At 41.8% G+C, this 16,842-nt stretch overlaps 1 protein-coding gene, 1 long non-coding RNA gene and 1 pseudogene across 3 annotated transcripts; 1 reads left to right on the plus strand and 2 right to left on the minus strand.

Annotated features, from left to right (window-relative positions):
• Positions 1-5,329: 5,329 nt before the first annotated feature.
• Positions 5,330-7,137, minus strand: LOC111947889 (uncharacterized). Its single transcript, XR_013654846.1, has 3 exons — positions 6,565-7,137; positions 6,053-6,260; positions 5,330-5,943 (listed from the first exon to the last, which is right to left on the minus strand). It is a non-coding gene; the product is annotated as an uncharacterized LOC111947889 (long non-coding RNA).
• An 80-nt stretch (positions 7,138-7,217) lies between these two features.
• Positions 7,218-11,439, plus strand: LOC111947884 (uncharacterized). Its single transcript, XM_023958337.2, has 4 exons — positions 7,218-8,177; positions 9,210-9,368; positions 10,287-10,568; positions 10,889-11,439. Exons 1-4 carry the CDS (start codon positions 8,006-8,008, stop codon positions 11,203-11,205), a joined length of 930 nt encoding a protein of 309 aa, XP_023814105.2. The 5' UTR covers positions 7,218-8,005; the 3' UTR covers positions 11,206-11,439.
• A 2,526-nt stretch (positions 11,440-13,965) lies between these two features.
• LOC144990915 (SCAN domain-containing protein 3 pseudogene) lies at positions 13,966-15,303 on the minus strand (annotated as a pseudogene). Its single transcript, XR_013654771.1, has 2 exons — positions 14,818-15,303; positions 13,966-14,730 (listed from the first exon to the last, which is right to left on the minus strand). The product of XR_013654771.1 is annotated as an SCAN domain-containing protein 3 pseudogene (transcript).
• Positions 15,304-16,842: the final 1,539 nt, after the last annotated feature.

The raw sequence follows: 16,842 nt of genomic DNA on the forward strand, positions 1-16,842 counted from the left end.
AGATCACCGTTAAAGATATCCGTTCTCATCCGTTTTTGATTCAGTTCAAAAGGCCCGCATTTTCAAGAAAGCTAGATCTCCGTAATGCCTACCATCTGGTCCGCATCAAGGACAGCAACGAATGGAAGGCTTCTTTTAACACCCTGCTAGGGCATTATGAATATTTAGTCATGCCCTTTGGCCTCACTAACGCCCCAGCACTCTTTCAGCGAATGGTTAATGACATCCTGCGTGATTTTCTTAACCGGTTCATATTCGTTTATTTAGATGACAGTCTTATCTACTCCCACGACCAGGCCCAGCATGAGCACCACGTTCGTCTCGTACTCGAGAGACTTCTGGAAAACCAGCTCTTTGTCAAGTTCGAAAAGTGTGAGTTCCATGTTACCACAGTTCAGTTTCTGGGGTACATCATCGAGGCCGGTTGCATCTGACCTGACCCCTCCAAGATCGAGGCAGTAACGAACTGGGCACCTCCGGACAGCCGTAAGAAACTTCAAAAGTTCCTCCGCTTCGCTAACTTTTACAGACGATTCATACGGAACTACAGCAGCATTGCCTCTCCACTTACACATTTCACTTCCGTTAATCACCCTTTTGTCTGGTCCGCGGAGGCTCAACAGGCATTCGATAAATTAAAGAGCCTTTTCATGTCAGCTCCCATCCTCATCCAGCCTGACCCTTCCCGGCAATTCATAGTTGAGGTGGATGGTTCAGACTCAGGAGTGGGGGCCGTCCTCTCCCAAAAGGAGACACTCACGGGCAAGCTAAAACCATGTGCCTTCTTTTCCCGTGAATTGTCTTCTTCTGAACAGAATTACGACGTTGGGAACCGGGTGCTTCTGGCCATCAAGCTGGCTCTGGAGGAGTGGCGTCACTGGTTGGAGGGGGCTGAGCTGCCATTCATCGTATGGACAGATCACAAAAACCTAACTTATCTCCGCTCCCCCAACAGGCTCAACTCCAGGCAAGCTTGATGGTGACTCTTTTTTGACCGCTTTCAATTTACAATGACCTACAGGCCTGGATCCCGTAATATCAAGCCAGATGCCCTGTCTCGGAAATACAGTCCATCTGAACACACCCCCTCCACTATCCTTCCACCCACCTGCATCATCGGAAACCTGACTTGGGACATCGAGACCAAGGTACTCCAAGCTCTAAGTAAGAACAATGATCACCCTCATGTTCCCAGGGGTACCTTGTTCGTGCCATCTGCTCTCTGCCCTGAAGTTATCACCTGGGGGCATGCTTCACGTATGGCTTGCCATGGAAGGGTTTCCCGGACCCTTAATCTCCTCCGCCGGAGGTTCCACTGGCCCTCAATGGACAAGGATGTACGTGAGTACATCGCGGACTGCACCACTTGTGCTCGGTCTAAGTCGTCATCCTCTGCTCCAGCGGGTTTGCTCCATCCTCTCCCCACTCCCAACCGACCTTGGTCCCATCTAGCCATGGATTTCGTCACCGGGCTTCCCCCGTCTCATGGAAACACCCTCATCCTCACAGTCGTCAACAGATTCTCCAAAATGGCTCATTTCATCCCACTTCCCCAACTCCCCACTGCCACAGAAACCGCTGACATCATGGTAAATCATAATGCCACCACGGCATCCCTGTGGACATTGTCTCTGACCGTGGTCCCCAGTTTATTTCACAGGTCTGGAAGGTCTTCTGTATGGCCTTGGGGGTCACGGTCAGCCTCACGGCCGGCTACCATCCCCATTCAAATGGCGAAACGGAGAGAGCGAACCAGGAACTATGGGCAGCTCTCCGCTGTCTGGTGGCACAGAATCAACAGGACTGTTCCCAATTCCTTGTCTGGATTGAGTATGCTCATAATACTCATCCCTCATCTGCCACCAGGATCTGTACTTTTGAGGCCGCCCTAGGGTACTCACCACCTCTGTTTCCGTCACAGGAATTAGACCTGGCAGTGCCTTCTGTCCAACACCACCTTCAGCGTTGTCAAGGCATATGGACTCAGACGTAGGCTGCTCTCCTCCGCACCAAGGAGAGCAACTGCCGCATCGCCAACCGTCACAGAGTGGTGGGACCCGCTTACCAACCTGGTCAAAGGGTCTAGCTCTCAACCTGTAACATTCCCATTCAGGCATCCTCCAAGAAACTGTCTCCACGGTTCATCGGACCCTATGTCATTGACAAACTCATCAACCCCACCTGCATCTGTCTCCGTCTACCCAAAGCCCTGAAGGAACCCCCGTCGTTTCACATCTCTCAGGTCAAGCCAGTTCAGGACAGTCCTCTGTGCCGCTGTCCGCTTCCCCACCACCCGCCCAATCATCAACGGCGCTCCAGCCTACACGGTCAGTCGGATCCTGGATGTCCGTTGTCGGGGTAGCGGATTCCAGTTCCTGGTCAACTGGGTGGGCTACGGGCCGGAGGAGCGCTCCTGGATCTCCCGCTCGCTCATTTTGGACCCCTCGCTCATTGAGGATTTCTACCGGGCCCACCCAGATCGCCGCCCTTAACCGCCTGGAGGCGGTCGTTGGGGGGGGGGGGGGGGTACTATCATGGTACCTCTGTCAGACTCCTCCCCCTCTACTCTCCGCTTGGTTCCTGATTTAGCCCAGCTGCGACCACTTACCTCATCTCACCACCTGCCTTCATAAGGAGCTCCAGGATCAGTATTCTTCGCCAGTCCGTTGCTCCTGATGGTGCATGTTTGGTCATCACGTCTTGTTCATGTTTTTTATTCATTTTGCTAGCTCCTTGGTTTTATTTTAGCGGTAACCTATCACGTGACCAAGAAGAGCGCCTTGGCCTGCGTCTAGTGCAGGGGTGGCGAACAGCTTTGACACCAAGAGCCGAATTTTTTCGCTGTGAGAGTCAAAGAGCCACACCACACACTGACCTGCCAATACGTACACACACAAACATAAAATTAAAGCCGTATTATTTTCCACAAAACACTCCTCTACCTACAACACAACAACAAGTATTGTACATGTGTTTTTTTCAAGTTTTATTTCAGTTGAGTGTGGCATAAAATAATTTTAACCTTCAGTTAAAAAAAAAAAGAATTCTTCAAGATTTTGTTTTATTTTTAGTGTTAAAATGGACCTTTGTCATGAAAATCAATCATTGATGACATGTTTATGAAAATTGAAACGACTCAGCTTGTTCACCACAGAAGCAAGGACACAAGGCTTGACCTGCTTCCTATAGCTCAGCATTGCATTTACTTGAACTCACCTGTCAGTACCCAAACTTCATGAACCTGACTTCTGCTCATAGCCACCTCACTGATGCTTTTGCACCCAAGATTCCCCACTTCCCATGAGTCTTAGGGGCTGAAGGCGGGGCTAACCCCAGGGTCGCCACAATATGATGAGACGGACGTAACAGAGAATCACGCAATTTTTCAAAATAAAACATCTTTCAGATTCCGAAATAAATAAGACCGAAGTAATATAAGTTATTTATTCTTTCTCTGCGGCCCGGTACCAAGTAACCCATGGACTGGTACCGGTCCGTGGCCTTGGGGACCACTGGATGACCCAACTCCCAATGTTGAAGTGCCTAGGATAGCACAAGGGTTACGCCTGTTTAGCCATATTTATTTCAGACATGTTCATCTTCTTGAGTTTAGTTTGTTTCCATTAAATTTCCGTATATTTTTTCCCAAAAGTCTCTTGTTTTGTGCAGTTTGGTTCCACATCTCACTGTGAAAGTCAAACATTTAAAATAATTTACTACATTTGTGTTCTTTTAGATAGACAACAGGAAATACAATTTCAGCACACTTCAGAGCTTACTCTGAAAGAACTGGAAAATGCTAATGCACCTTTTCTTTAGTAGATTTTATTATTTTTGGGAGAAATTGGGGGTCTTTCAGTAAACATATATCCACAGTTTTTCCTATTAAAAAGTTTTTTTGTAACTCTGTGTATCACAGCTACAATTTTCCCATCAGCACCCAAAGTGACAGAGGTGTTAAACATGTTTAAAAGATAGGCTGAACAAAGCATGTGGCAGTTTTAAAGGATTGAATCACTGCCTTCAGTGGCACACACATGACATCAAGTATATTTCATAAGTTAAAGGTTGTTACAGTCAAAAATTAGCTCAGCTTGTGGCAGCACCGGCCCTACGAGCTGCGAAAATGGAATCAATGAAGTGAAAGGTGAAGCTTGTATAATTTTTGACAGATTTCTGAATTTATTTCATTATGATACATTGTATATTTTATAAAAATCATTGAATCCTTCAGTAAAAATCAAAAGGTTTGAATGGGAAAAAAAACAACCAGAATTTTGTTAGGCTTGTTAATAAAACAAGATTGTTATGCTTTATGTATTAATTCGTGCACACATTTATGTTAATCAAATGTGCACAACATTACCATCCAAATGCACACACAGTAATGATACATGAAGAAATGTGTAGACCTTGAGAGCTGAGCAGACAGAAGAATGGAGCCACAAAAGTATGAAGGTCCAAGCTTGCAGCAAAGACAGAGAAATGCAGGCTGTCTTCTTCACTGCCAAGAACACAACTTGAGTGATTACCCACGGGAGCACAAACACTATTAGGAAAACATGGCAGTTTTTTTTTAAATCTTATGGATTGTCTGCATCTTTTTGCTTACTCTTCCAATTCCACCAAAAACTTTTACAAGTCGCAAACTGCTGCCTCACATCACAGAAAGCAGGACTGAGCTGGATAAGGTTTTCCCATTTAAACTTAGCTTTGCTAAAGACTTTGGTAACACTTTATAATAACTATCCGTTATAGCTGGTTAACAAATCATTAATAAACTCTTAGTTATTGAGCAATAGATGACTTGCTAAATAACTGTTAACAGTTAGTTAAGGATTTATAAATGTATCTTATAGATAGACAGCAGATAACTAACAAGCTTTTAGTTAGTGAGCTATAAATGACTTGTTACCCGTATATTCATGAGTTCTAACTGTACCTTATTAATTAGCCAGATGATGAAGAAACTGTTAATAAATTACTTACTAATGACTTATTAAGAATCAGTTAATACTTTAAACATGTTACTAGGACGTTATTATAAAGTTGCAGCTATTCCTCGTTTCTTCACTATTTGTAAATGAGGATCAATTCCAACTTTATAATAACGTCCAAATAACATTTACAAGCTAATAACTAACGCTTAACTGGTATATTAACTCACACTTTACAGGTCAGTTGTTAATAGTTAAACCATCTGCTAGTGAAGTTTTGTTGAAAAGCAAATGGGTGGGACAATTTCAAGGTACAAAAATATGTAATATTCAAAATATCAGATGCTTTATCTAATCCTTCTTTCACTAATAACTTTTCTGTTTACCGTACTTGACCAAAGAAACACCACAAGTTAAGTGTTGAACACTGTTTATTCCTTTTCCACACATACTGAGTCGTCACATGGCAGATCAGCATAAATAAAACGGAATTTTAGAACTTTTTGAGCAGAACGCTGGTCAAACAGATCTTTTAATGTCCATACATCACAGCAATGTCATGGATTACCCGTCCTAGCGGCCCTTTGCGATGTTGACGGCCAAGCCACTCATGCCATTCAATAACTCTGAGATGGTCTAACAGTAACTCTTCTGTACGATTTCCCCTGAGTCTCCACACATTTTCCTTAACTGTTCTCCAGGCCCTCTCTATGTGTTGAGTATGTGCACCTGTTTGGGCATCGACATATGACACACTGTGATTGACAGTGAAATGAGTGTAACCTAGCTCAGGTAAAGCATTGTGATAAGCCCGCCATTCGTCACTTATTATTGTAGAGCCTACTTTGACATGGTGAGCTATAAGCGGCACCAGATCTCTCCTTCTTCTTCTCTCGACCAAGCGAAGAATAGGTTTAGCATGTCTTCTCCCCCTCCGGTCAACACCTAGCATCCCAAACACCCACTTCTTCCTCTTCCACCCACCAGCCATTCGTCCCCGTCCATACTGTTGAAAACATGAAATATTAGGAATTATTCTTCATCAAACCAAAAAAATATCTGTCATTCAATAATTTGTATATTTGCATTATTACATAATAGTGATTGCTGCTTGCCTTTCTTTTATGTCTAAAGTGGCTCTCATCAACTGTGACAAACTGCTCCTGCCCCCCGATGTACTGGCCTCTTGCTTGCTGATATCTGTCCATTGCAGTGGTGCAAACATCTCGCAGCTTTCGAGCCATCTTGGACAGTGTTGCTGAGCTCCCAGAAATGTCGTCACTTATCATGTCCACTTGACGTAGGCGCAGGCCTTGTGCAAATCTAATGAAAGAGCAAATTATTATTACACCACAGTTCTTGTCTTCTTTTTGGTTTGATAGACAAAAAAATCCAAAAATTTAAGGTGTAAATTACAACTTTTAGCAAAATAAATCACAGAAGTGAAATAACTCCAATCACTTATCTTCATGACTAGAGATGCTACATAAGATGAAAAGCAACATTTTAGTAAGTACAGTCTCCAAGTATTGTTTATGGCAGCATAGTTATATTGTATTTCTATAGAAATAAACACTTTATGTCAAAGACAGACATTCTAAAATAATATACCAATGCAATAGTGTACCTGTAGAGAAACCGCATCCAGTTGAAGAGGGAGACCTTTGATTTGCTGAATATAGATTTGTGTCTAACAGACCTCTTCAGTTTCCTTCCTTTGTGGCTGTGGTGTTTGCAAATCCTGAAAATATACAAATAAAAATACTTATGACATAGGCCAAGGTAGTGGCCAAAGCAGTGATTTTAAATCTGTGTTCAAGTCAAGGACCCCCCAAAGTAATGTGTATTTGGCCATAAAGCCCAACTAGAAATATTTAGTGCAAGGAACCCCAATAACATATACATTAATATATTTCAATGGTGTTGTTATTTTTTATAGCAGATATGCACAGCCTTTTAGCGTATTGTAATCATGTACATTGTGTAGTTTATAGTAGTGTGTATCTAGAAATTAAAGGGTAACCCAACAGGGCAGTTGGATGCTGACTCCACTCTCAGCCCATGATTTGAAAAATGCAAAACAAACAAAAAAAAGGAGTGGGGCTGGTGAAGGTAGGCTGAGCTGGGGAGATATGGTTTGGATCTGTGATTGACACTGACGTTAACTCATAAACTGTAAAAACAATGGACGAAACGAGGTGCACCACTGTTCCTGAGACAGGCGCCGCCATGTTGAAATCAGTAAACTGATTGAAACTGAAGCTCTGAGTCATCGGGACAGTAGCTGACCAACTGATGACTCAGCTGATGAATCCCAAAATTCAACTTTACTACCTCAGGGGCAGAAGGCAGGTGGTTATAAATTGAGGAGTTAAAAAAATGTATTATGATTTTCAAAAATTTGGCAAGAAGGACAATAGTCAGCATGTTTACCCTTAATCTTAACATGAGTTAAGATGCCCTTTTATTAGCACAATAAATAGATTTAATTTTCACAAGAAATTCTTTAACAAATTATCAATGTGTGTTGTCATTTTATTCAATAAAAAGAAACTTACCATGCACAGTTATCCACACAGACTGATTCCCTGAATTTCATCTTGTGTTTGCATTCTTTGCATCTCATCCTTCTTCTTAGAAGTCTTTTCTTCTGCAGCCATTTGATTAAGACTTTGTGTCTCCTTGTAGATTTAGTTTCTCCTTCGATAAGCTGTCTTAGCTCAGTGGCTAAACCAGGCATGATTTTAGTTTTCTTATCCTCCGTTTTTCCGCGCACTCACCACACTATTCCTTGAGCTTCAGTGACTAACTCCCGCCAGATTACGTTTGAATTGCAAACTATAATAAATCGGTGTGATGAGGATAAACCAAGCCAATCATATTCGTATTCATGGGCTGAGGGCGGTGCCATGCGGCCTCCCCCATCATATCGGCTGGTTATCAACTTGTCAATCACCGTTGTAGGCCCATTTTGATTAGTTGCAGTCGGCGACAACCTAGACAGATGCGCCCATCCTTCACTCACGAGTCACGTAGCAAGTTCTTTAAATTGATTTCAAGGCATAGAGATGAACACACGGTCTGGTAAAATGTCCAACCCCAGCGGGAATGCGCAAACTACCGCGATAAATCCAGGTACTGTCGGAAAAAAGAGGAAAAAGTCAACAGCGGGAATTTCGAAGGAGAGGGAAACTTCTACTGTGGACCAGCCGGATGTGCACATGGACGATGACGGTGTCGGTAAGCAAACGTGTTATATTTTCTTTCAATGAAAAGAAGCTTGATTGAGATTGATTAAACATCGGAGTCATTGATTTGTTTTACACAATTCAACCATATTAGTGAAGCCACTGGCTAGGGCACAATCTTCCTGCACGACTCGTGCCACGAGCACCCCAAAAATGTACCCCCCCCCCCGCAGTTTTTCTAGACTAAAACCGCTCATTTCCATGTCCAAGTTAATGAAATGTGCGCAAGGGCACCCTTACTGTCGTGTGTACTTGTTGTAATTACAGTATTTGCACTCTGTGAAGAATACACTGGAGCAGCCCGTACGCATGTGCGCGGCGCGCGCGTATGTGTGTGTGTGTGTGGGGGGGGGTTAACGCGCGGGGCAAACCAACTTGGCTGCAGAGGACGTGAACATCTGAACAGGTACAGAGGCGGGGAGGAGCTCAGACACCGCTTATGACTCCAGATCCCGCAACAAACCAGCAGCTGCTTTCTAAATAAAAAAATAGTTTTTATCCATAAATTAATGTAATTTATTGGGTTTACTGGATTTTATGAAAAGTGGAAGCAGAGAAAAAGACGAGTCTGCATCAAAGTGAATTTGTTTCCATCATCTCACTCATCATGACTCTGGGTATTTGACAGACAGAAAAGTCTATACCAGGTTGTGAAAAATGGACAAAGGATCTAAAGAAACATCAGTGTCCAGTTTAGAAACAAGAAAAACACTCCAAGGATAAAAGTATGCAGGCGGGGTCCAAAATTTAAAACTCACTAGGTGCCAAATATGACCAAATTTGACGATGGAGGAGTAAAATTAAGAGCAACATTTGGCTAATGAAGGTTTGCTCTTCATTAGCCATTTCTTGTTAATTCGCTTATTGGTGGATTTTATCTAAGCTCTTCTGCCGTTCTTGTATGATATTTGTATAATATTGACCCTTCAGAACATCAAAATATTATTTTTAAAGGTCATATTTTATACATTTACCCTAACCTGGCTTTTCTAATTAGAATTTGTTCTTTATGGTATCATTTCAGATACTGAGGAAACTGTAGCTCCAACAGCATTTCTGCATTTTAAGAAGAAAGAGCTTAAACAACGTGAGGCCAAGAAGAAGAAGAAGCAACACACAGTCACCAAAAAAATCAGTGACCTGACTAAGGAGAGAGACTCCCTCTGCCAACAAGTTGGTCAAAGTAAGTGGGCCCTACAGTTTTGTTTGTTGTTTGAAACGGGACTGCACACCTGGCAATAATACTTTGGTGCTTTGTAAAATATATATATTAAGGGAAAGAAAGGCCAATATTTAACAGTGAGAAGGCCCTCATCAAAACATGGAGCTCGGCGCTATGGCCAAAAAAAAAAAACTTTGTCTAGGTTGTCCTCATACTCCCTCTTCTGCTAACGACCATCAAACGGATTTTGCTGCGTGTGATTTGATGCTCCAAGTTTAAAGTCACCACCACAGTGACCAAATTTTATTTTTTGACTCACCAGCCACCATCAATAATGTGTTTCATTTCCTATCACAGATAAGTTGTTTTTGTTTCCTTTAGCACAGCAGCAAAACATGTCACTTAAAAAGACCCCCATGCATCGCCCACAAGATCAACTGTAGTCTGGACCAGCTGACGAGAATGACAACTTTTTTAAGAAAATGAAATGATCTAAAAGTAATTTGTAAATGGCATGAAGACATTTTTAATGTCATGCAACTGGAAACTCTAACTAAAACATGCAGAGAAAACAAGGACAGATTTACTCCAAGAAAGCAGAGTGCTGGGTAAATAGAGGCCAGATTCTCCCAAAAAAATGGGAAAATCTTGAACTACAAATTTGAATTAATTGATCAAATTAATTTATTGGCCAGGTCTATTGGAACACAAGTGTGTTATTGCACAGTTAGTTCCTAAAAGATAATAGCCTATTTGTAGCATCGATTAACAGCAAACACATCTGTTCAACTGATGACCCACAGTGATGCTGATTAATTAAATAGTAAGTCTTGGGAAATGCAAATGTTAAAAGAATGTATGCGAGTGGACTTGTATTATCATAGGTAATAATTTCAAATTAACAATTGAATTGTGTTTTCTATCATGTTGTTCACACAGATAACAGTGGGACAACTGACTCATCCTCCTCGGCCAACACATCTCCTGGTGCATCTTCTTTTTCTTCGTCCTTCAGTTCATCCAGCTCCAGTTCATCCAGCTCCAGTTCATCCAGCTCCACTTCATTCAGCTCCTCTTCATCCAGCACCTCATCAACTGCTTTTTCAGATCAGAAATTGAAGAAAAAACGCAAGAACAAAAAGATGCACCGCCACCGGAGTCAAAAAAAAAAGGACAAAAGAAAGAAAAAGAAGACAAAAAGGGAACACAGCAGGCGAAGAGGTAAGCGTAAAGACAGGACAGCAAAAAGGCCACTCCCCTCATGTGTGTCAGGGTGTCGAGCATGGAGACATCACATCTGTCTCTCTGTGTCTCTGTTTGTCTGTATCTATCTTTTTCTATGTCTGTCTAGCTTTCTTTCTGTTTTTGTGTGAAAAAATGTTTTAAATGTATGTCCTGGTGGGTATAGTATTGTGAACTCTCCAATTGCCTTGTTTGTGTAGTCTTCATCCCTTTTTGCAACCACATAGTATCTGTGTTTGTGTCCCTGTGTTTATTCACTTATTGTATGTTTGTTGTACTTAAATTTCTATCTGTTTCAGCACGTCATCCTCAAGAGGTCATCAAGAGATACAAGAAAGTCCTAAAGGCTTACAAGAAAGGGAGAAAGCTGAGTTTGGCATATCAGAAGGTCGGTGTTGACCGAAACACCATTGTCAGCAATGCTCCGATCTGTGAATTGGCTGTGGTGGCCCCAAAGACATATAAGGAGTTACTGGGTGCCCACACGCCACAGCAACGACTTCAGGACTTTTCAAAAAAATGTCTGGAAGTGATAAATAGTGATCCAAACCTTTTGAGGGATGTTGAACATCAAAAGAAGAAGGGAAAACTGATTCCTCTGTCCAGGAAAGCTTAGGTATTGAAACACTGCGGGATGGTGTCACAGAGTAGTTCAGTGTTGCTCAGGTCCGGTTGACCAAATATATTGAGTTCTAATTGTTCTACAGCAAAAGTGCCAATGGCTTGTTATAGATTCATTTGTTTTTTTCTGTTCTGCTCAAAAAGTTCTAAAATTCCGTTTTATTCTGCTGATCTGCCATGTGACGACTCAGTATGTGTGGAAAAGGAATAAACAGTGTTCAACACTTAACTTGTGGTGTTTCTTTGGTCAAGTACGGTAAACAGAAAAAGCTATTAGTGAAAGAAGGATGAGATAAAGCATCTGATATTTTGAATATTACATATTTTTGTACCTTGAAATTGTCCCACCCATTTGCTTTTCAACAAAACTTCACTAGCAGATGGTTTAACTATTAACAACTGACCTGTAAAGTGTGAGTTAATATACCAGTTAAGCGTTAGTTATTAGCTTGTAAATGTTATTTGGACGTTATTATAAAGTTGGAATTGATCCTCATTTACAAATAGTGAAGAAACGAGGAATAGCTGCAACTTTATAATAACGTCCTAGTAACATGTTTAAAGTATTAACTGATTCTTAATAAGTCATTAGTAAGTAATTTATTAACAGTTTCTTCATCATCTGGCTAATTAATAAGGTACAGTTAGAACTCATGAATATACGGGTAACAAGTCATTTATAGCTCACTAACTAAAAGCTTGTTAGTTATCTGCTGTCTATCTATAAGATACATTTATAAATCCTTAACTAAATGTTAACAGTTATTTAGCAAGTCATCTATTGCTCAATAACTAAGAGTTTATTAATGATTTGTTAAGATTTTATTAATGATTTGTTAACCAGCTATAACGGATAGTTATTATAAAGTGTTACCAAGACTTTGACCAAGACTGTTCCCTTAGTCCCTGGAGGTTTGCTGCAGTTGTAACAGATTTTTTTTCTTTCTTTTTTTTAACATTCAACATTCATTTTTTTGGTTTCTACAAAGACAAACAAGCGTGCAGTTCTGGAAGGAGATGCAGATTTTCAATTATTGGAAAGGAGTGGTATAGATTTAGAGACAGTTTTGTCAAACTTTAGTTCACCACAAAGCTATTACAGATTTTCTGAAGCTGAAGTTTAATGGACAGCTGCAGTCTACAGGTTGTCTTAAAGTGTTGGTAGACAGATGATGTCTTTGTGTTTTAACACACAAAAACAAAGGCTAACATTTTAAAGAACAAAGTAAACAAAAAAGGAGAAAAGGAAAATTCAAGTGGATACATGAAATATTTTAAAATGAATTACAGAAAAGAAAAAAAACATTTTGACCCACCTGTAAATGATAAAAAAGACTCTGGTTTGTTGAACATGAGTAGAGAACTACCACTTCGGCTATACATGAGCTCAGCTAAAAGCTGTGTCCTTTAACCCTTGTGCTATCCTAGGCACTTTACCATTGCGAGTTGGGTCATCTAGACCCACTAGACGGTGCGCTAAACATTTTTTCTTCAATGATTTGTGATCCTCACTGTCCATGGATTACATGAAATCCTCTCCACCTTTAACCACCTTTGTCATGGTAGGGAGAACACGTCAATGTAAGGGTGGGGTCATGTAAGATAGCACAAGGGTTAAAATGAACTATGTCTTTAGTTTATTTAGTTTCGTTTTCGTTTTTTATCTCCATCAAAGTTGGTTCTGCTTTTCGAAAAAGGAGACAGGATGGTGTGCTCCACCTATAAGAAAATCACTTTATTCAGCATGGGCAATGTCTGAATAATCCAGTATAGAGGAGAAAAATTTTCATCTGATATTCTATCAGGAGGAACAGTGGATCGATCATCTTACTTTGGTTTGCCCAATATGGAAAAGCCATTCAATCGCGTAGAGTTCTGTAGGGTTTATTCTGAGTAAATATAGGTTTTGGGGTTCTCTACTAAAGCTCTCAGGAAATTCACAGGAAATTGGTTCATACTGCTGGCAACATTCTGCCTAGTAAACCCCAGCAGGGAAGAAGCAACTGATATGTGACACAGAACCAATAACTATCAAGGCCGTGGTTTTTGGAAAAGTGTGGGTACCTGTCTGTGGGGAGTGATGCAGCTTGAGATTGCGGGAAGGTGCAGTGGTTGCAGTAAGCAGTCACTGTAGGTTCATTGTAGCAAAAAAGAAGCTGAGTCCACAGACAAAGCTCTCAGTTTAGTGGTGAATGAACTTTCTTACCCTCACCTGTTGCCATGACCCCTGAGTCATTCTCAGAACAAAAGATCCCAAATGCGGGGAGCAGAAATGAACTGCAGGGCATTTGCGGGATCAAGCTACGGACACACCGGCCCTGTGACGCACGTTCAAGAACGCTGTAACAGTCAAAGTGGAGTTGTTCTTTTGGGACTTTCAGGTGTCTTTTGATGATGAGGTCATCAGTTTGCCTCACAGGACTCAGTTTGCTTGTCCTGTACTTCCTTTTTTTTGGTGGTTGTTACTCTCGGGTTGTGCAGCTCCTGCTACATTTATGTATAATTTGAGACAGAAGCTGTCCAACCGGGCTTTATAAGGTTGGTGGTCATTATTACAGCAATAGAGCGACGAACACCGTTGGGTCCCTTAAATTAGAGTATTCATGAGTTTTTTGCTGCCATCTTGACTTTTTCTCTCTGCTGAGCTCCCGTGGTCTTCTGCACAACCTGTGAATGTTACAAAGCGTTGAATGCCTATGGTGCTTATACTGGATAAGCAAGGAGTGCATTTTCTTATTTCTCGCATGTCTGCCACCTACAGTGCAAACATGTCCAGTCTCTCTTCATGGGCCCTCTTACTCCACAAAGAAAGTTTTCTCTGGAAAGCTTGAACTTTGTCTGCAACAAAAAATATGTTGCTATTTCTCCCTTGAAGTGAGATGTTCAGCTGGTTCGGAAGTGAAAAAATGTCAGAGAGGTAGGCAAGTTTAGCTATGAATGTGGCGTTGGTGTAATGATGTGCAAGAGGAGATTTCTTATCAGTGAGAAAGGAGAAAACTTCCTTCCTAAGCTCAAAGATCCGTGTGAGAACAAGCCCTCTTGAGAGCCATCTCACCTCACTATGGTAGAGCTGCTGGACATGATCTGCTTCCATGCCCTCACAAAGTTGAGCAAAACATCTGGAGTTCACAGCATTACTTTTAATGAAGTTGATGGTTTTCACAGTGACATCCATCACCTCATGGAACTCCGGCGACATTTTTTTTGCTGCAAGGTTTTCACGGTGGAGAAAACAATGGGTCCATTTAGCTTCTGGCGCAAGATCAAGTATCTGCTTGATGACACCGCGATGCCTGCCAGTCATTGACGCTGCGCCATCACTGCACACTCCAACACAGTTCTGCCGGTCAAGGCCATTCTCAGTGAAGTAGTGATCCATGCAGCGGAAACATTCCTCAGCTGTAGCTCGAGTTGGAAGTTCTCCACAAAACAGAATGTCTTCTTGCAAAGAGCTATCCCACCGGTAGCGAACAAAAACCAACAGCGGCGCAGCATTTGTGACGTCAGTCGACTCGTCCAGCTGCAAAGAGAAAAAGGGGCTCTTTCTTATTCTCCCCAGAAGCTGCTGCTCAATGTCTGAGGCCATGTCAGCAATACGGTGACTCACAATGTCATTCGACAGCGGGATGGTCTTGAGCTTCTTTGCTGCAGCCTCACCAATCATCTCACGGCACATGTCCACAGCGGCAGGCAGAACCAGTTCCTCCGCTATGGTGAACGCTTTCTTACTCTGCGCCACACGTCTGGCTACGAGGTAGCTGGCCTTTAACGCACACTTAGCGTCGCCAGTCAGTGACACGATAGACCTCCTCTGCATCTGAAGCCCATCATCCTTTCTTTTGAAACAATCCACTGGCTTTCCAATGAGCTTCGGATGTTTGGTTTCCAGGTGGTGCTTTAATTTTGACGGTTTTAGTGCTTCATTGGATAATGTTAGCCCACACTCAACACACTGGGCTCTGGGCTCTGCCTCACTGCCCCCGTTCACAAAGACGAACTTTATAAAATCAGGGTTGTATTTTCGTATAAATTTCGCCTTTGAAGACGGACTGGCATAACTTTGTACTTCATTTCGTTTTAAAAACTTCTCCATGTTTTCTGCAACTGTTTTCTTTACTCTTGTAATCAGGATCTCCCGTTTATTCAATAAAAAGTAGCATCAGAGAACAATTACCACACTAGAATGTCAACGGCACTGTGCTGCGAGTCAGAGGACAGAAAATAAAAATCTTCGACAGTTTTAACACAAATAAAATGGACATTGTGCCATCAGTCTGCGGTAAGACTCCAAGACAAGTTGGAGTCCAAGAAAGAACATAGTCTTGCAGCTGTCCAAAGCAGTGACATGCGGTGAGGTTGATGACTGGTAAGGCACTGACTCCTCTGGAGTCAGATTTACAATGAAAGAGCTAAATATTTAACCATTAATCCAACAACAGCTAACATCTTATAAAATACACAAAATCATATTTGTCCTACAGAGAACACTTCTTTTATAGATGGATAGAACACTCTCCTTGGTTAAAAATTAGTCATATGCACTTTAAGAATAAAGATGTGTTCAGCACGCATTTGACCCTCAGTAACGATTTCTGGTATTTTTCCAACTTCAAATTCTGGAGCTTTAATAAGTTATCAAATATTGTCTGTGAAAATTATCATAAAAATAAAATAAATTATTTTACTTACATTTTTATCAACTTTTACTCCCATGTTATTTTTTTAAAAAGCAAACATTTAAAAACATATTTGTCCTCACTTTTTGCGTCTGTCTGCCGATCCTTCTTCACAAAAACTCTGTGATCTGTTGAAAAATTCTTCCTTATTTTCCTTTATTTTATGAGTTTCTCATCCTCTGTCTGTTTCTACGGAACTAGTGTAGCTACAAAGCAGCTGTCAGCTCACGTCTGCCCCCTGCTGGTGAGGCATGCCTCACCTGAAGCCGTTTCTGCAGGCCTATAGCAGTGCGTCCACGGCACGTCTCTGTATTGAGTCTTGCCGTCAGACATGAGGCACAGCGCTCCCGAGCCCCACCCGGAGATTCACATATTCAGCTCCGTCTGTGATCGCGCAACGCTCAAATTCGGCGATTTTAACCTCAGAAACCTTGGAAAATGTGTTAAGTTGACTGAAAATGTATATTTAACACAGATCAGTGGAAAATAATATTTACTTAATTTACCTTTTTCTATTTTATCGCGATTATAACAGGTGAGGCTCCCCCTTTACTTGCCTCACCTGACCGCACGTCACTGGTCCAAAGGCTCTTTTTTAAACTCTGTATTAGGCCCGATCTTACCGCTAGTCCAGCAACTGACAGAACGAGAGGGACGCAGACCACCTGCAGTTTTGATTTAATTCAGGGTTGTTATAATTTGTTTAAGTTACTCTTTCATTAAGTTTTGACCGAAATAGATCGTTATAAAGTTAACGTTATTAACAGAGAGAACATTAGTACGTCTTACCATCAATCGGATCTCCTAGCGTTTGCCCGGGAAACTGCAGCAGCGCGAGACAGTGACAGACAGGTGGCGGCCCTCGCGGCCCACAGGTTCAGAACAGATTTTTTTTCGCGGCCCACTAGTTGGCGCTCGCGGACCTAGATTGGGCCGCGGCCCCATGGTTAAGAATC

This window comes from Oryzias latipes, chromosome 1 (assembly GCF_053564925.1).
Source record: "Oryzias latipes strain Hd-rR chromosome 1, Olatipes_Hd-rR_3.1".
In the NCBI taxonomy this organism is placed as follows: domain Eukaryota; kingdom Metazoa; phylum Chordata; class Actinopteri; order Beloniformes; family Adrianichthyidae; genus Oryzias; species Oryzias latipes.